This window comes from Carlito syrichta, unplaced genomic scaffold, assembly GCF_000164805.1.
Source record: "Carlito syrichta isolate Samal-C Ts95f unplaced genomic scaffold, Tarsius_syrichta-2.0.1 Scaffold315767, whole genome shotgun sequence".
Lineage (NCBI taxonomy): Eukaryota > Metazoa > Chordata > Mammalia > Primates > Tarsiidae > Carlito > Carlito syrichta.
In genome coordinates, this window is record NW_007259863.1 from 135,645 (window position 1) to 157,111 (window position 21,467).

Sequence of the window (21,467 nt, forward strand, 5' to 3'; positions counted from 1 at the left end):
TTTGCCAAATATTTAAAGGCAAATTCCTATGCTCACTTTCCTCAAGATCAGGCAATTCTCCTCAAACCCTTCCAAGGTTGTTTCTGTAAATGCCAGTTCAAGTTCTCATTCTTCCTATTATTCTAAACAGTATATATTTTGCAACAAGTTCCATGTATGGGCAGCTCTCTCTTCCAACAATACTGTTACGATGTTCTTGAAACATGCAACTATGACGTTTATCCATACACAACTCAATGGTAATGTACTTACCCAGCTCATCCCAGAGCTGCCTATATTTGTCAGTCATTGCAGTGCCTTGTTGCCTCCAAAGTGACAAGCGAGGGTCAGCCATGAACTGCTCTGTTATCAAGGTCAACATGCGGGCTCCATTGGAGTCCCTCATCTTTAACATTTCCCGCACCTAGTGGAAAGAAACAGACCTTTAGAAAAACATTCAAAAACAAATCCAAAAAATTCAGCAAAACAAGAGACAAACCATTTTTGTCTATTTCTCCCTGGGGGGAGGAGGGTTAAGCCTTTACACCAGTCCTCTTAAGCAAAGAAAATACATAATTAAAAACCACTCTGTACCATAAATAGCAATTCAATCTAAGAAATGACCATTAATTATTTTAAATTATGTTTTATAATCCACATGAGGAAAAGAAGTTTTTCTAATTTCTCAACTCTAAAAATTTTTTGGTTGGGTCTTACACATCCAACTGAGTGACTAAATTGTGTTTCATATGTATGATACAATCAATTTTTTTTAAGTTTCCTTCAAAGTATCTCTCTTATCTAAACCAAATACACTTTGTGATTCAAGATTATACTCCAACAACATAGGCATTCATGCTCTGACAAACCATAAAAGTGAAACTTGGTGCTGGAAACAGGTATCTGAATCTAACTCGTCTGAAATAGATTTTAGTAAGGTGCTGCTGCTGCTTCCTTGCATAAGTTAAGATGCCATAACTTTGCCAGCCTAAAGAAATACCATACCAAAACAAACACGACACATGGTTTGGCACCTTCCTGACTCTCCAACTGATTGTACTTAGCACCAGAGAAGCAGAGCCTAAGGCAGAGTCCACTGAGAACTCTTTAGGGATCTTGTACATAGATCATAATGTTGATAATAATAGCATCTGTCCAGGTTATTTAAAAAAAAAAATAGCTCTGTGGAAACTTATTTCATATGCCATACAATTTACCAATTTAAACTGAACAATGGTTTTTAGCATATTCACAGAATTGTACAAGTCCTTCACTTTTGAGAGAAATTCGTAGGTGCAATAAGTTCTCTCTCACTGAAGTTTTTTTCATATAAAGAACAGCAGCATACTTCTATTCATTCAGATGGGATGCTTTTGCAATGGTTAGAGGAAATGGACAGTGCTATGAGTTCAAGAATTCTACCGCTCTATATGAGTGATCCACAAAATAGAATAATAACCACTGACCTAACAAGTTAACTTGTTCTCTCAAGCCAGGACCCAAGCTCTGTCCATTACTCTTGTGCTACTTCATCCAAATAAAAGAAAGTAAAAAAGAAACACAATGGTAAGCCTTGCTGTAGGAAACCCTAAATGAACCCAATCACTCCAAAAATGTGTACTGCTATGTATTCAACAAACAAGAATCCTAGCAAGCACCAGCTGTCCCTGTAAGAAATTCCTGGAGCAAGGTCACATACGCAGCAGCAAAGGTATCAGGGGGAGGAGGCTGGTCCTTTCTCCAGGATTCTAAGTGAAAGGCAAGCAAAGGAGAAAACAGATCTCCAATACAGCAGTATACTTCTATCTCCAAATAGATCTTCAACCTAGGTCAACAGATCCTGCCTCAGCCCGGTACCCTCAAGCAGTAGAATTCCACCATAAGAAAAATTCAAAAGCACTTTTACTCTGAATCACAAAGGTTTTGCTTCCAGGAGAGTTACTTCAGTAATTCTCAAAGGAGTTTAATCCCAGCATCATAGCACTAAAAAAAGTCATGAACAGGTGAAGACTGGAAGGAAGAAAAATAGTTACCAACTATTGGATATCATGCTAAAGAGTTTTTACATTTATACTTACCACTTAATCTTCCCAACAACCATGTAAAATAGGCTAGATTATAATTTCCATTTCATGAATTATAAAACCAAGCCTCTGAAAAGTAAATTGCTCAAAGGACAAGAGGAACAGCTGAGATCAGAACACAGATCTGTCTTAACTCCAAAACATATACTAGTTCCAAAATTAGATGTTGGTATTACCTCATATGGTATATAAAATGTGTACATAATATATAAGGATAAAAGTAGCAACTGTAGGCTGGGCGCAGTGGCTTATGCTTGTAATCCCAGCACTTTGAGAGGTTGAGGTGGGAGGACAGCTTGAGCCCACAAGTTTGGGCTAGCCTAGGCTAGCAAGAACCCATCTCTACAAAAACAAACAAACAAACAAACAAGCATAAACATCTACAGACTAATAATACACCTTTTACATTGTTTCTGACCTGAGAATATATGAAATACTTCCTGTGTGTCTAAATATACCAAACCTTTTATATCATCAGTATATCAGTAAATTTAAGTTAATGCTAATTTTCCTCATAGATTGCTAATTTATTACTCAGAAATAGCAATGAAAAGAAATGCTTTAATATTAAGCATATAAGCTAGAACTCTCCATTTAACCAGCACTCAACAGTCTAATTGTAGTTAATTTTCAGACAGCTGACATTAAGGCATGACATGAGTTTGAGGTGTCTATGAATTACCAAAGAATGATCAAATCATGTGTGAAGTAGTTTTAGAGTTAACTATAGTTTATTGTACTCTAATTATTAGAAAATTTAGCAATTTTCATATGGAATATGAGATAAAGCTTTGTTAACAAGGCACTAAACCTTAATTAACAAGACACTGATTAATCAGAATACACTATATTTCCTGGCCATACCCAATAACAAGAGTTTAATTCTTTTGCACTAAATAAACTTTTATTATGGATATTAAAGAAGCTGTTTAACAAAAGTATCAATGAGCAGTTCTTTGATCCCTTAAATAATAATGGCTGTGTCCCCAATGAAAACATACTGACTTAATGAATTTTATTCAGTTTTTTAAAATGTGTTTATGGTACTAAAAGTTCTGCATAAAGCAAACGACACAGCTTTTGCTCACAAGGAACTTATAACCAGGATAATTTTAATTCTTAAGCCATCAATTTTTGTTGATGAAGATGAATGGTAGACAGCATCATTTAACACCATTATCACAACAACTTTGAGAAATATGTTATTAACTAATTTTATAGATGAGAAAACTGACAAATAATTTGCCAAGGTCCATACACTTAGAAAGATCTAGAATTTAGATTTAAATTGAGATCTGTGACTTCAAAATTCATGCTTTTGAAAACAACTTATAAATACTGATTTTATTAAACTAAATATATAAAGCATATTTTAGAGACTATATTAAAGTTGTGTTCTACTTGGGAAAAGTAACTAGAAAATAACTTGAAAAGGGAGTATTTTGAATAACATTAAGCTATTTTATTTTGTTTGTACTACTGAAAGAAATTTTTCAAAACTATAAATTATCATCATTTTACTGACAGGAACAGAGAGAAACAAAAATGTCCCACATCTTACCTAAGGTCATCTAAGCAAATAAAAGCTTGCATTGCAACACAAAAATTTCTGCTGGTTAATTTAGACCTTGTTCTTTAATTTTTTAAAAAAAGCCTTTATGCTATTTTTAAGTATGGTCATATATAGATAGCTCCTGTATATGTATATATTTAGAATATTTCTTCAAAAATAAACAAGCATACCTTTGCAAAGAGTAAATTAAGCTGCTTCCCTGATCCATGGTACCCGCCCTGGGAAAGGAACAATTTAACCTGTTCTTGAACCTGCTCTTCATCTAAGTGCCAGCAGTTTTCATCATCTATACTAGCACCTGCTGTTGGATCAGGAGCACCTAGAAATAGAAAGAAAACAAATAACACATATGCTAGATAAAAACTCTGTGCTAAAAGGATTCTGAAATAAACTTGAAAATAATTAAGACCCTATTTTTGCCTAAATACTTTTTAATCCAATCTCACGTCCAGTTATACATGAACAATTACGGCAAAATAAATACAAGAATCACTCTTATTTCCAGAACTCTCATGATTTGTGCTAAGTCAAATGCAGATTACTTTAGAACTGTGATATTTTCATTTGTTAGGATCAGAGACGATATCTTTAGAGATGAGTTTACAGGTTCTCTAAAGAATTAAAAAGTCACCAAAAATGTTTCATTATAAATATGCAATATTTGTCAAGCTTTATTGTGTAGGATATGCTGGAAAAATGTTTTTCAAAGACATTAGAAAATATAAAACAAGTAAACTAAGCAGAATATTTCTGTCTTTACTAAGTTAATTCAAGAAGCTTTCACCATTATCTGCTACTGTATAAACTACATGCTGACATAAGTGTTTAGCTGCAGAAAACTGAAGATTAAAAAGGGAAATCAAGCCACATGGGAACAGGCAGTGCAGCTGTTGTACTTAACCAGGTTGTAGTATCACCTTGCCAAACTGCATAAATATTTTATTGCTGAAGTACACACAAAAGATACGTACTAAGCCCTGTGTATGCAGACTACCTTAGAAATTCAAAATTTACCCAGATATTCAGGCAGGTAAAGAGTAAGTTTCATTATTTCTTAATGAAATGAACTATTTTAAGGTCCAAGATCCACAAGCAATACAAAAAGTTTTAAATCTGAAAACCATTCATGCCTAGTGTTTCATCTACTTATCAACCCCTGAAAAAACATATTTGTATGTATGGTTTGAATTATTTTTCTTCTAAAGATCTAAAGCAGACTCAACTGACCAAATAATCACTAACATCTGCTCAGAACCAGGGTCTACTAGTCCCTGGTAGAGGAAGACAGCGGGTCTGCGAACTTCCCCGAAAGGGCTATGTTTGTTCCTTCATTCATCTGTTCATCCATGCAGCCAGTCAGTTTATTTCCTGGGTTCCTGACTTGGTGCTAGCCTCCCTGCTAGACTTGGGGATAGAATTGTGCACAAAATAGACCGAATTCCCATCCTCATCACATCTACAAGTCTAATTCAGAGGTTTTCAAACATTTTTGCCCAAAACTCACAATACGGAATAAGTTTTACAAAACATAGTGGATGGAGGAAATAAAAGATAGCCCAGGCAATTCAAGAGTAGAGAAGCAGAAGAGCAATACAAGACAATCCTGGAGACAAGCAGGCCAGACTGAGAACTTTGGCTGATAGAAGCTTCGTTTCTTTTTCCTCAGAGTAATGAATGAGAAGTCATGACAAAGTTATCCAAAGTGGAAGAATGGAATACTTTCTAGAAATATTATGCAGCCCCAAAAATGAATGTGGAAATTCTCTACGTACTATAATGGAAAGATATCAGATATATTGTTGATTGGAAAAAAAACCAGAGAAGAAAAGTACACACAGTACATCATCCCTTTTCAGGTAAATAATGAGGTTTAACACTAGTGAGACTAATCTGGTAAAGAAGAGAGAAGACCCAAATAAACAAAGTAAGAAATCAAACAGGAGACATTACAACTGATACCAAAGAAATACAAAAGATCATCAGAGACTATTATGAACAATTATATACCCACAAACTAAAAATCCTAGAGGAAATTAATAAATTCCTGGAAAGATAGAACCTTCCAAAATTGGACCAGGAAGAAATAGAAAACCTGAACAGATCAATAATGAGTAGCAAGACTCAATCTGAAATTAGAAATCTATCAAAAAAGAAAAACTTAAGACCAGATGGACCATAGCCATAGTCTATCAAATGCCCTTGAAACTGTTCCCCAAAACATCAAGGAGAGAATCCTCCCTAACTCATTCTATAAGGTCAGTATCACTGTGATACAAAAACCAGACAAAGACACAACAACAACAACAAACAAACAGACCATTATCCCTAATGAACTTAGACACAAAAATCCTCAACAAAACACTAGCAAGTGGAATCCAACAGCACATCATAAAGATAATACAAGATGAACAAGTGGGTTTTATACTTTATACCAGGGACGTAAGAATGGTTCTACATATACAAACCAATAAATGTTACACATCATATCAACAAAATGAAAGACAAAAACCATGTTATCTCAATAGATTTTTTTTAAAGTATTAGCTAAAACTCAGCATTCCTTCATGTTAAAACCTTCACAAACTAGGCACAGAGAGAATATACTGCAAGATAATAAAGGTTATATATGACAAACACACAACAAATGTCATACTGGACAAGAAAAGTTGAAAGCATTCCCTCTCAGAACTGGAACAAGACAAGGATGCTCATTCTCACTACTCTTATTCAGCATAGCACTGAAAGTTTTAGCCACAGCAATGTGATGAGAAAGAAATAAAAGGCATAAAAATTGGAAAAGAAGAAGTTAAATTATCCATTTACTGATGATATAATTTCATATCTAGAAAAACCTAAAGACTTCATCAAAAAATTCTTAGGTTTGATAAATGAATCCAGAAGTTTCAAGGTACAAAATCAACATAGAAAAACCAGTGGCATTTCTATACACCAATAACAAACCTGTGAACCAAATCAAGACAGCAATCCCATTTAAAACTACTTGAAAAAAAAAATCTAGGAATAAATTTAATCCCGGGGGGTGAAAAATCTCTATGAAAGAAGCACTACAAAACACTGATAAAAGAAATTATAAATGACATAAAAAAAAGAAAACTTCAAATTATACTACAAAGCTACAGAAACCAAAACAGCATAGTACTGGTATAAAAACAGACATACAAACCAATGGAACATAGTAGAGCATGCATAAATAAAGCCACATATTTACAGTCAGCTGATCTTCAACAAAATCAACAAGAACATACACTGGGAAAAGGACATTCTTTACAATAAATGACACTGAAAAAATTGGATGGCTATATGCAGAAGAATGAAACTGGACCCTTATTTCCCACCGCATACAGAAATTAACTAAAGACAGATTAAAGACCTAACTGTAAGAACTTAAACTATAAAAATTCTAAAAGAAAACTCTCCTGGACATTGGTCTAAGCAAAGAATTGATGACTAAGACCTCAAAAGCACAGGAAATGAAAATAAACATATGGAACCTAATTAAACTAAAAGGTTTCTTTACAGCAAAAGAAATAATCAACAGTGAACAGACAACCTGCAGAATGGGAAAAAAATATTTGCAAACGAAGCATCCAGCAGGGAACTAATTTCCAGAATATACAAGGAACTCAAAACAAGTAACAAAACCTCAAATAATCCCATTAAAGAGTCAGCAAAGGACATAAATAAACATTATTCCAAAGAAGACATGCAAGTGGCCAACAGACACATAAAAAATGCTCAACATCACTATTAATCAGAGAAGTGCAAATCAAAACCACGAGATATCATCTTTCACTAGTAAGAATGGTCATTATTAAAAAGATAAAAATAAAGATGTTGGCAAGGATGTGAAAAAAAAGGAAATTCTTACACATTGGTGGTAGGAATGTAAATTAGTACAATCTCTACGAAAAAACTGTATGATGATTTCTCAAAGAACTACAATAGAACTACCATTCAATTCCGCAATCTCACTACTGGTTATCTACCCAAAGGAAAAGAAAACATTATATCAAAAAAGATATCTGTGCTCGTATGTTTATCACAGCATTATTCACAATAACAAAGATAGAGAATCAACCTAAGTATCCATCAATGGATAAAGAAAACATGGTACGTATATACAATGGAATACTATTCAGCCATAGAAAAGAATGAAATCACTTCTTTTATAGCAACATGGATGAAACTGGAGGCCATAATCCTAGATGAAACAAGATAGAAAGAAAACACCACAAGTTCTCACTTATAAGTGGATGCTAAGTAATATGTACACAATGATGTAGAGTGTGCAATGATAGAGGATGGAGACTCGACAAGGTCGGGGGGAGTGATGAGGAGAAATTACTTAATGGGTACAATGTATGTCAACATTCCAGTGAAGGATACCCCCAAAACTCTGATAATACCACTATGCAATCTACGCATATGACAAAATTACATTTGTACCCCATAAACTTATATAAATAAAAAATATTAAAAAGCAGTTTTATATATAAATACATAAATAATGAGGTTTTTGAAAGAGCTTATATATTAGTATCTCCTTATCTATGCACAAATTATACTGGGAAGACATTTTAAATAGGTACAGGTAACCTACATACAGGGGGAAAGAGACTGTTCTTTTAAAATTCTGAAGTCATGTGAACATATTTATGTATCGAAAATAAAAATCACTTGATCTGAAATATGGAGGGTGAACTGGGGAACAAAAATATATAATAACAGTGAGGACGCTATTCTGATGGTCTGTCCACATGATGACAATGGTTGCTTGAAAAACTGCAGTGAGAGCAGAAATGGAGAATCTGGCAGGATTTGAGGATATGAACGCAACAAGAACTTGGGAAAGAAGTGACACATGAGGTATGGGAGAAAAAGGGGTAGAGAGAGACATGGGTTTCCGGAGTACAGAACACACAGATCACCAGAGAAGGACGAGGTTTGGTAATGGGAGGGGCAGCACTTAGACCATTAGCTCGGTTTCAGACATGGTAGATTTTGTTATTCCCCCCCCTCCCCGGAAGAGATGTCTCATTTAAAAGGTTAAGAACTATTGTAAAGCATCCTTACACACATTAGCGCCCTCTCCTCACAATGGCCCCTGGGAGTGAGTATAGATCATGATCCCCCTTCTTCAGAAGGAGAAACAGGTTCCCAGTGGTTATGACTATACACAGACACACTAGAAAATCCAGTCTCCTGATTCTTTTCCCCGCTGGTGGACTTATCCTGGAACCCTGGAGCTAGAGTTGATCCCTGAGGCCATCAGGGCAGGGGCTGTCAACCCCAAAGCAAAGATACATTTTTAAGGAAGGTACTGGATATCTGTAGACATTTGATAGCACGCTTCTCTTTCACAGGAGGCTTTAAGGACACAATGCTGTGAGGAATCAACCACTAGGTCTACATCTGTATCCCACAGAAATTCAGAACCCCAGGTCAAGCCTATCTCTTTCATTCTAGGGAAACACACACACACATACAGCCCTGCACAAAGACAACTACAGAGTCTTCACCTAAATAAACCAAAAGAGACTTTCCAAACAACTGACCTACAGAACCTCAACCTTTATTTTTAAGTTCTTCCCAATATCTTCCTTAGAAATCTGGCACATCCTCAACTTAGCCTCTTCCCAGGGAAAACTCTGACTAGTTACTGACCATCCACTTCCACTTTAAATCCAATTTCTATCCTCACAGGGGTCATTTCCCCCAGTTTTTGTGATTTTGAAAGTTTTTATCTGTCGGGCACCAAGGGCAAAAATCCACAAGGAATCTTGCACCAGAGCTGCTTGGATGGGGGAATGACTGCGGTGGCACAGCCGAAGACACTCAGCTGCTTGGGTCAGAGCCGAGTGACACTTGAGGCTCCAGTTTGCTGCAGAAATAGCCAAATATTTTAAGTACCTCTGAATTTAAATTGAAGAAAATCCCAGTCTTCTCCTGTGGCCTGCCTGAATTGGCAAAGGGGTCTACATTTTGAAACACTCCCAAAGCCTCAGAATACACTCAATTTTTTCATGCTAAGAGTCAAAGTGACAGAAAGAAGAATTCAGATATCACTCTTGACTTGAATTACAATGCATTTTTTTCCCCTTAAAGCTGGTAGGTTTTAAAAACATTATCAAATTTTTAAAAAATATGATAGATTTTCAACTGCTCTATTGGACACTTTATGTTCATACAGATTTTGGTTCTTACCAAAGTGGAGAAATAGCTACTAGCAAATGTGTATGAATATGAATTATGTTTGCTCAAAAGCTTTTAAGAAAATTAAGTGCTATGGTTGAATATTTGTTTCCTCCAAAATTCGTATTGAAACTTAATCCCTGGTGTGGCAGTACTGAGAGGTGGGGCCTTTTAAGAGGTGACTGGATCACGACAGTTCTCTCCTCATGAATGGATTAATCCAGTCTTGGATTAATGAATTAATGGCTTCATGGGCTATCGTGGGAGTCGATCTGATATATTTATAAGAGGAAGAGACACCTGAGCTGGCACGTTAGCATGCTCAGCCCTGCCCTGCGTTGGGAGTCTTCATGGAGTCCCCACCAGTATAAAGGCTCTCACAGATATGGCCTCTCAACCTTGGACATATCAATCTCCAGAACAATAAAAAACTAATTCCTCTTCTTTATAAATTTCCCAGGTTCAGGTATTCTGTTATTAACAACAGAAAACAGACTAATACATTAAGTTTGAGGTTTTCACTTTTTGTTCTTTTGGTAAACTAGTATTAGGATTAACTTGCTTCTTGAAAGTACTGGGGAGTGAGGATAGGCACTGGAGAAGAAAATGGCTCAAAGTCTACACATCAGTTGAGAGAATATGCAGGTTTCCTTCCTAATCCTGGATTAAAATTCATTAGATTTCAGTTCTAGGCACTATTTGGAAAAACTATGCATCCTCCAGCAAATCACTTAAGCTCCTCAGGGCTCCATTTCCTTAACTCTAAAATTCTATAATGTAAGAATAAAAAAACTGAGCAACAGAAATTAGAAATCTGCTCATGTGATGAAGAAAAATTCCTCAGTCATAAGAACACAGGCAAAGATAAGCAGTGGATCAATAAAACATAACTTTACTCTATATTTAACTCAATATTTTAGGAATAATACATGTACAATATACATTATAGACCATGAAACTAAATGTCTGCAGCAATAATAATTCCCCTCAAAGTACGAATTCATGTATTTAACTTTAATGCTAAGGTTTAACTATTTAAGTCCCAACATATCTTGATTTACATGCATTACAATATTGCCTAAGCCTTATATAAAATCTTCAGATTTGCACAATGTATTTCTCCTTATAAAGGTTGTCTAGAATCAAAGACAAGCCTCTCAGCATTTAGCTTCAAGAACGGAATGTAAAAAGAAACATCACTCATGTATTTATACATTTGCCATTAGGTATTCCCCCAGTTGGGCAGGAACCAGAATCTGTATGTATATAAATTAAATGGTTCATTAAAATATTTTAAAGTCTATCATGTTTTTGTCCTTATTTATATTTATAACTATAAATGCTGCAATATTTACAAATGTATAATTAATCTTTGTGGGCACTTTATTACTGAAGCTTAACTCTTCAAAGTTTCAAGCCTTCAGGGAAAGTGAAATTATCTGCTGGAAAAAAGCTAAACAGTTTCATTGTTTCTCATTCCCAGATATGGATGTGTGAGTGTGATTTATCCTCCTCTCTTGATAATGTAATGCCACAGGAGGAAAGCAAAGGAGGATCCATGGACATGAAGAACCGTATCTAAGTTTTTGGCATCCTCTGCCTACTGCTTGATTTGGTTCTGATTTAGTTTCGATTTATCCCAACATCAAAACTCCCTTACCCCAGTAGTTCTCTAAAAGTAAGAAAATACCAAAATTCCTGAGGCATACTGTGGAAAGTAAATGCTGAAACACCATTTCAGACCCAATGAATCAGAATCTTTGCTGGGGATAAAAATGGAAAAGTGGGATAAGAGTCTGTATTTGGAGAGATGTTAAGCAGGGTGGCACATTCTGGATCTTAATAATGAAAAGTATTTTTCTGATCCTGAGGCATCACACAGACATCTCTCCAGGGTATCTAATGAAGCATATTTAAGACACACTGAATGAGATATCAGTTTCATGCCATGGATACAGTCACTTCTAAGCATTAGACAACACCAAATCATTCTGCAAATTTTAAAATCAGCTATGAAGACATGTTCACAACTGGCTTATGCTAAATTTGGTACATGGAGCTACCTACAGCTTTGGGTTCCAATGGGAAAGTTAGCACTTTCTCTTCTCTTACTTTGCTGGAAAACAAATTCAAAACAAGAAAGGATGAAAACTTTCAGTTTACATAGTTAACACCTTCATCTTAATTACGACATAACTGCTTCAGTAACACTATTGTTCAAGTAATACTTTTAAACCATTTATAGTTATGCTGCAGTATTCTTTTTGTTAAAACTACGTGTCAAATTCAGTCTATTTAGGCAGAATGCAGGCAGCAGATGTCTACATTCCAGAGGTGATTAATTCAGCCTTTTCTGGGGGACCGATAGAAGAATGCCATCTCCTACAGTTTTAGTGCTTGCTGCTAAAGCTAGGGAACCTGAAGCCAGTGGTTTACAAAGGCACTGGTACACCTGTCTTACAGGTCGAAGGCAAAATCCTGACATCAACCATTGGGACATAGAGGGAAAAGGCAAGACAGCAAATTTCAGTGATTCAGACTCAAAGAAAGTCTTTCTTTAGAGCAGAGAGAACTAGAAGACATCTAAAAAATAGGGTACACTGAATAAACACACCCTCTAGAAAAGATTTAAGTTTCATCCTTAATTGAATTCTCCTTTCAAGGTGGTGACTAATGTCTTCATTTCAATTTATTATACAATTTTGCTGTAACTGAAACAGACAGATCTTTCATCACCTACTATCCTCTACAGTTAGTTCATAGAATTCTACTACCATGAACAGTGTGGAATCCTCCCCAGAAGCTGTTAGAGGACAAGTTGATTTCTTTAGTATGGGAGCTAAAGACAGAGGAAGCCCTGGCATGCACCAAATTCTACTCCCCCAACAAACCAGCTTCCTTTCAGCTAAATGCCAAGGAAGTAAATAAGCAGCAGTGCCATTCGCATATATTTCAGGGAACTCAAATAGACCTGTCAGGGTTTACAGCCCCATCTCTGTTATTTTCCTCTCTTCTGACTTTATTACTCATCTCTTATTATCATTTAATTTACTTCAGGAGTTCAATAGTGTACTTATGCATGTACAGAAATGATCGTGTATTTTATATGGATAAAAAGCAGTCAAGTATTTGTACATTCTCCAATGCTTATTAAAAATGCAGAGTATGAACACAGAGTGCATAAAAGGTAAGTCATTTTCCATTACTTATCTAATAAATGTATTAGCAAATACTTAGCACACAAATAGAAATATTTAAGTGCAAAGTTCTCAGAAAGTGTTATTTCTACATAATCTAACTTCAGATTTATTAGAAGACATCTACTATATTTGCAGGCTTTAAAAATAGTTTGGTCAGATTATTTTTAAGAGACTTAAAAAAAAAACTGGTTCACAAATATTTCCCTCAAATATTTGCCACTGCTCTTGAATGCTCCTATCAACCGCCACATCATAATGATGGTAGTAACAGCAATTCCTATTTACTCCTTTAACCATCCTGACCTATGGAATAGGCACTCTTTACTGTCCACATTCTACAATTAAGGAAACTGAGGCCCGAAGAGATTCCATTACTTGCCCCTGATCACAACACTGGAAAGCAAAGGGCCAGCAGACTAACTTCAAAAGCTGGACCTCTTGAACACTGAAGAGCTGTACAGTGGGAGGTATAAGAAACTCAATTGTGGGGAAAACAGGAATAATGAGCTCATCTAGCTAACATGGAGAGACACAGGGGTCAGTTAAATGAGAGAGGGATGGGCGAGGAAACTGAACACAGCTGGTAGCAATCCTTTGTAAATTACGAGGGTTAGAGTGGTGTCAGAGATGACTGAAGAATGTGGGGAAGGCGAGATTTGGAGGGGAAAAGAGGATGAAAGGCACTGGGCTGAAAGAAACTGAGTTGTCTCTGTGTCACCCTAGCAAATTTCTCATAGGCTAGAGATTTGTAATGCCTCCAGATCAGGAGATGTAAGTTCAAAGACTACTTCTTTTCCTAAAGTGAAATGTAAACAAGTCTCATATGATGAAAAAAATACCACCTGTACATGATCATAAACCGTATTATAGAAGAATCAAGCTTTAGCAATAACTTAAGGGTAAAAATTGTCATTTTTTGGAGGGAAATTTGGCAATAATTACAAAATCAAAAAACATACAATTTGTTATGGCTTTTTTCATACTAAGAATCTATTATTCAAAAATACTTGCACACATTCACACATACACAACATGGTCACAGCAGCACTGTATATAGATGGGGAAAAAGCAAACAACCTCTTCAAGGTCATTCAATGGATTAATAACTAAATATAATACTACACTACAGTTAAAACAGTAGTAAGCCTATTTGTACTGACATAAGATATTCATGATATATTAGGAGAAAAAAGAAAACTGTAAGAATGTTGTTAAAATTATTTAAAATTTCATGTGTGTATACATGTCTCTGCTTGTGTGTTCAAAGAATATAAACCATGCTGTCAGCAGTGGTTGCCTTGTAGCATAAAGGTGCTGCTGGAAACTAAAGGAGCTGTTGGGAGTGGGAAATCAATGAAGGCTTGTCTTGTCAAATTCTTCAACACTTCTACACTACCGCATACATTCTTATTGTTTAAATTTTCTTTAGGTTTTACACTATTGCACTTTGAGATGTATAACAGTTAAAATAACTTTAATTCTCTCCTACAGAATATATTTGCTAATTACACTGACCACCAGCAGATGATACCTTTGTTTCACCAACTGTCAACACCAGAATATTCTACAGTAAAAAGGATATACGGTAATAATCAAATTATCTCCCTAGGATACTTGCAAAAACTGGTTGCTAATGCAAGCCCAATTACAGTGAACACGATCATCCACAGAGAAATAGAAGGAAGAGAGATGTGACACAAGGCCTCCATGGGATGACTCCAACTGTCACTCACTGGTAGATCTGAACATGTATGTGTACATGTCCTTACAGAATAAATCTCCAAGTTCCTACTAAGAACAAAACAGAATGAAAACGACAGTGATGCTTTTTGTGTAACAAATATGAGTGCTTATTACATTTTAAGTATTGTGTTTAGGGAGGCTATCAAGATACACAGACCATAGTTTCAGTCCTTTAACAATGAAAATTTGGAGCTACACAATGAAGATGGGACTATATCTGTTTGTTTGTTTGCTAATATCTGGGAGAGTCTGAACAGAATGATAAATATAATATAATTGGAACAGAAAGGCATTCAGAGGCTAAGTTAAGCAAGCCAGGTAGGTATGAATGAAATTCCTGGTCTTGACTTTATAAAAGCCATGCTCAACCAAATTGAAATGAAAGAACCCACAAACGCGTATCTGGGTGAAACGACAGGAGATATGCCTTTGCAGTCTGGATCCTAGGTGCCTCCTTTGTCTCTGCAGATACTCCACCAGCAAAGACACAGTCAGACTTGGAAGTGATCTTAGACATCATATGTCAATGCTCATCTGACATGTGAATTCATCCTCTCTACATGTGGCTGATTGAGATGGTATCTCTGGGCACATCACAAGTAAGTGAGGGATGATTCTAGGCTACTTCTGAGACTGGCCCAGGCCCTGGGAGTGAAAGGATCACTAAAACGATCCTCTCTCCTTTTCCTGTTCCAGGTTGGGTCCAAGGCCAGTTTCCACTCAGTCTGCCCTCTCTGTGGTAGTCTGCTCAGCACAGGTTAGCCCATAAAAAGATCAGTAAAAGAAAAAGTATGAGAGAGAGAGTAAAAGAGGAGGAAGTATGTGCCAGAAAGTCAGAGAAAGCAAAGTGACCTCCAACTCTAACATTATTCATCCCTCAACTGCTTTCTGCTCTCTTAACTATAATAACCTGTGGGTACCCCAACATTAGGTAAGCTCAGTCATCTTTTTGTAATTATATATGCATATATCATATCACTAAAATTCTCATAACACTGTTAGAGAAGATATTGAGCAATTTTAATTTGAGAAAAAATGAGTCCCACCGAAGGTCACACAGGTACTACATAGCAGACACAACACTTGACTCTAGGCCTCCTGATTTCAAGTTCAGTGGTCTGTCCCTACACTACAATTTACCAAATGGAGATGTAGATCTCCTTTAACAGAAGCATAAAGGACCAGAAAAGGCCAAGTTGATTTACTGAGAGAGTGGAGATAGTACTTAGAAATCATCAAATCTCTAGAAAAGTACTTAGCAAAGACACCAACTTCTTTTTTTAAGAATATGAAAGCTGAAAGGTTTTACTAGAATATAAAACCAAGAACAAACAATTTTGCTTAAAGTGTAGAACTACAACTGGCAATCTCCTTGGTAGGTCAAAAACATTAACTATGTTAACAGTCACTTTTAGCATGGTTAATTTAAAAATCTAAGTTACATTATGTCAGAAATTTTATGAAAACATGTTGATATGTAAGAAAGTCTGACAATAACTGAACTATTATGATGACCAAGTCTATCCAAACAACTTTCACTGAATCTGTGACCTTGGCTATAAGTCACAGATGACATATCCCATAATATAACCCATTTTCCCTCGTTTCCTTATCTACAAACTATTCAATCTTAAATTTGCAATATTCAGCTTGCAAGGAAATTGTGAGGAACAATTATTTGAAATACACTTGAAAAACTCTTAATTCTTAATAAAATCTTCAAAAAATAAAATACTTCAAAATAATAAGAAAAGCAACCAATTAAATTTTAAGAAGCATCAGAGTTAAGTTTACAGGTTAAAGCAGAAAAGCCTACTGTTATCAACATATTTTGTATTTACTTATAAATTCTATTACACTTTTCTCTACAAAAGAATCTGGATAAGCTAAACCTCATCATCATGACACCAACTGATTGAGCCTAAATCATATCTTAACTCTATCTATCAAGGTAAAAGTGATGCCCTTCCTTAGACAAAAATTAAATCCTCCCAATGTTCATATTCAAGATATTTTACTCTAAGAAAAACACATCCACAAAATCATGTAAGAAAGTATTGCTTTAGAAACAGATTTTGAAAAGAAGAAAGCTTTATGTACAGATGTTTGGAGGCAGGTGGGACCATGCAGTCAAATAACTGTAAAACATTTTTAATCCTAACCCCTACTAAGTCATTAATCTAACAGTTAAAATAAGACCCTCCAGGGAGCAGATTTCCCATTCCTTCACTTAAGGTCATGGCCTGCTTCCTACCTCTCTTCTTTTTTACAACTTGTCATACTAGAATGGAAGGCAGAAAGGCAGCTCATGTAATTGGCCTACTTCCAGGCTTGGAGCAAATCTGATGATAAATTAAGTGAAGAGAAGGCAGGCGGGATAAACTGCTCAAGTTCACTGCTCTCATGAAGCTGTTCTCATACACAAGTTATTTGAAAATCATACTGAGTTTAAAGCTAACCTGCATTCTGTCCTTGATAGTCCCTTGGATATCATCTCCTTTCAATTTTAGAAACTATGAAAGAAATACGTCATGTGAACACATCCATCTTCAGTTTACATTGTTTTATTAGTCTCACTACTTCAACAAGGATTTTAAAATTTTTTAAATAAGAAATGTTGGCGGCTACTATCCTTTCAAAGCAAGCAAAACAAATGCAGAATAAGTGATTATTGATAGAGACCTTCGGTTACACTAAAACTGAGAGGACGAAGTGGAAGAGTGACCCTAATGGATCACATGACCGAAGGAAAAAAAGGAGGGGAAAAAAGAAAGAAAACGCATAAAAGTCTGAAGAAATGGTATACCCTATTCTTCTGCCTCCACTGAACAATTTAATAAGAAGACACAAATAGTCTCCTGAGAAATCTCTGGGATGTTGATAGCTGGCCTGAATTTTCACAAGGCAGCAAGATTTGAGACAGATGACATGACAGAGCAGAAGCCTACTTGAAAAGTCCTTGAATACATGTGCTTTTGGTGGGTTGAAGGTACTTCTGTGGCAGAGTTGTTTAAACTTCTGTTATTTTTTACCTTGGCAGACTCCACCAAGTCAAATGCTTTACATACCTTATGATAGCTACTTTAATAAAGCTGAGCCTGATATGGGAAGCACTAGAAGACATAAAAACTATGTTAAAAGTACCTTACAGCATCAGGAGACTTGTGAAAGAATTTTCACAGTAGCTCTATTCAAAACAAGGCCTATCCACAGTAAAATGGACAAATAAACAGTGCTATTCTCATACCCCGTATACTCTAGAGCCGTGCTGTCCAATACGGTAGCCACTAGCCACATGAGGCTACTGAGCACCTACAGAGTGACTACTGTGTGATCTGAGATATGTTGCAAAGTGTGAAACAGACACCAGGTTTCAAACTTAACACGAAAAAAGATAAATATCAATATTTTTGTTGAAAAATATTTATGAATATTGTGATACATGTTGAATCAATATTTGGTATATACAGCTAAAGGAAATATGCTATCAAAATAAATTTTACTTCTGTTTGCTTTTTAAAATGTGGCTGTTAAAATGCTTTAAATTATGCATGTGGTTCATATTATATTTGTATCAGACACTGATGCCCCAGATAAATGAACAAGTAAACAAAACAGTATAGGTAAATCTTACAAAAATGATTCTGTGTGAAAGAAGTCGATAATATGGGAATCATGCTGTATGATTCAATTTACACAAAGTTTAAAAACAGATAAAACTAAATTAGTGTTTAATGATGTCAAAAACAACAAACAAAGGAAGTGATTACCATAAAAAATCAGGCAGTAGGTACCAAGGAGAAGAGGAAAGGGCTTGTGACTGGAAGAGAGTATGTGGGAACCCTCTCAAGGGCTAAGAGCCATCTGCATCTTGGCCTTGGTGGTTAGCCTTGTTAATGTGTACATTCATATATTATGTACTTTTCTGCACTGTATAGCTCACAATTTTAAAAGTTTATTAAAAAGGATCTCAAATTGCTTTCTTTAAGCATTTTTATTTGCTGTATCATAGAGCGACTCTGAAAAAAACCTAAAAGAATAGGATTGAGTGACTTGTCTTGTATCTCAAATCAATATAACTAAACAAATTTAACAATGTTAGTTAGGTCTTTGAGTTTTACTTTCTTCAACAAAAGAAGAAAGAAAGTTTTACTTTCTTCAAAACTGTTTTACTTCAACATATTTTTTAAATACCTTAAAAATAATGTCCAAATGTTTTACAAGCACAAGCAACCTTTATTTTGTCATTATTTGTCCCATATTAATGTACTATATGAAATAAGTGACAGGTATAATTTTGAAAAGTTGTGTGTGTGTATATATATATATATATTCTTATGAATCGACATATTATCAATGCATAAAATAAACATTTGATGTGTCTACAAATAAATGAAGTAACATGTTTAATGTATGAAAGAATAAAAAAACTCTCTCTAAACAAGCTGTAATATTTTTCTAAAAATAATATATTTTCTTAATATGAGGCATCCTGTCAGAAACTTCCCCCATTCGAAAATAAATTTTAAAAGAAAATGAAAAAATTCAGAATATGTACAAGTCAGTTTTCTTAAATTAGTAAGTGTTTTGCATAATATCTAGTATTTGATGAAATATTACTAAATGTAAAGGAAGTATAAGAATCAAGCTGTAACATAAATTATTCTGCCAAGCACAAAAGGCTTAATACCTAGCATGAAACACTTTGAAAGAAATGTTTTAGGATACAAAACTAAATTTAAAAATCTCATTCAACTAAGAGCAATACTGATGACCTACTTCACATTTATTTCATTTTTATGAAGAAGTGAATGTATAAATGACAAAATACCCAAAGAAGAAATAGAGTCAATGTCTATACTCACCATGAACTTGGTTGATTTCTGAATTTTGGGAAAGAATTTCATCTGCTAATTTTTGAGCAGTTGGCAAAACTTCTGTGTGGTGCACTGTAATCAAATACTGTACAAACTTTTGTAGTTGGTCTCTATTCATTTGAAAGAGAGTCTCTGAAATGGGAAGATGCAGTTTGACCTGATCCGGCTTGCGAATGCGGTATAAAGACAGTGCCACAACATGGGCACAATAAAATATGTCCTTGTTTCCACAGCTGCAGGTCACTGAGGTAATCTTGCAACGATCAAAACTGATGGCCACGTTGCAAACAGTTTCTGGCTCCGATTGTATTGCAGGTTCTGTCACTGTGCCGCTCAAGTGGAAACCTATGTGAGAGAAAGGGAGGGTTTAGCTTCTGCATTCAGATGCTATGAAATGCTCTAATTCTTTGAAATGTGTGGGACTTGACAGCAGCAAGAAAAAAACATGAGAGCTTTTATTTTCAAGTAGAAACATTCAGGACACAAGCCACCCCCACCACCCCCTTACAGGTAAAAAACTAAATGGCATTCAACAGACATGCTGAAGTGTTTTCCACAACTACATAAAAACGCGTACTGCAGTACACCACCATACCTATAGGAAGAAGTTAGGTCACAGCACTGAGAAGCCATCACTATTCTGAATCTGTGGTATGCAAGACAAAAATCCCCTAGATCAGTGGGACCAGAGGAGTGATGACTCCTCTCCTATACTGCTATGCTTTCTTTTTTTTTTTTGAGTGGGAGTCTCACTCTGGCGCCCAGACTGGAGTGCAGTGGCCATTCTCGGCCACCGCAGCCTCGGCCTGCTGGGCTCCGGCCATCCTTCCGCCTCAGCCTTCCAAGGAGCTGGAACTACAGGCACGCGCTACCACGCCCGGCTGATTTTTTGATTATTGTAGAGATGAGGTCTCGCTGCCCAGGTGCGTCTCAAACCCGCGGGCTCAGGCCATCCACTCACCTCAGCCTCCCAAAGAGCGGGATTACAGGCTGAGCCACCGAGTCTAGCTCTTTTTTTTTTTTTTTTAAAGTAGAGTCCCCAATCAAGCTTTCTTCTCACAAAAACTTTTCCTTCCCTCCACCTTTATTCGGGCAGCCACCAGCTGAATCCAAGCAATACAGCAGCTCTGAGGGGGTCCTTTTCACCAATCTGACCAGAGAAAAATTTAAATTTAATAATACTTTCTGTAGCATGTATAATATATGCCCCGATATGTATCAATGAGTAGTGACTGCTGGTATTTGCAGAGCCACCAAATCTCATACCCACCACAGCCTAAGTAACTCATGATGATTTTGTTCCATATCACACCCAGAGGAAAGCTAGTATAGACGTCAGGTGGTTAAACACACACGCAGAACCAAGTCACAAGGGAAAGAGGGTCCGAGAGACACTGGACCTTAAGCCGAGACGCCCACAGGAGCCCTCGACAAGCCCCATGGCCGACCCAAAGACGAGATGCTCACGCTGCCCAGGGGTCACTCTTCCTGGGACAGCCCTGCTGCAGAGCACGGCCGAAGACAGCTGCCGCCCACCCCCCCGCGCGCCAACCATTCCCGGCTGCTTGGCCCGACAGCAAAACCTTCCACACTCCTTTTACCTAAATGCACGGGAGGCTTACCCTAAAGTGGAAGGCTGAAGGAGGCGACCCATTTGTTTCCACTCTCTTTCTGAAAGACACATTCCGTGGCCAAGATAAGCCTGAAGACAATGAGAGGCAAATCCCTTTGGGAACCCAGGACTCAGATTTACCTCAAGATTCCAGGTGTCTGGCAGAAAAATGAATACTACACAATA

At 36.3% G+C, this 21,467-nt stretch overlaps 1 protein-coding gene across 1 annotated transcript in view; it reads right to left on the reverse strand.

Annotated features, from left to right (window-relative positions):
• ZSWIM6 (zinc finger SWIM-type containing 6) overlaps nt 1-21,224 on the reverse strand; it is a 74,825-nt gene extending 53,601 nt beyond the window's left edge. Inside the window, exons 1-4 of the mRNA XM_021706553.1 lie at nt 21,089-21,224; nt 19,658-20,014; nt 3,807-3,955; nt 253-403 (exon numbers count right to left, since the gene is read on the reverse strand). Of these exons, the coding sequence (XP_021562228.1) occupies nt 253-403; nt 3,807-3,955; nt 19,658-20,014; nt 21,089-21,224 (793 nt within the window). The remainder of the gene's footprint in view (nt 1-252; nt 404-3,806; nt 3,956-19,657; nt 20,015-21,088) is intronic.
• Nucleotides 21,225-21,467: the final 243 nt, after the last annotated feature.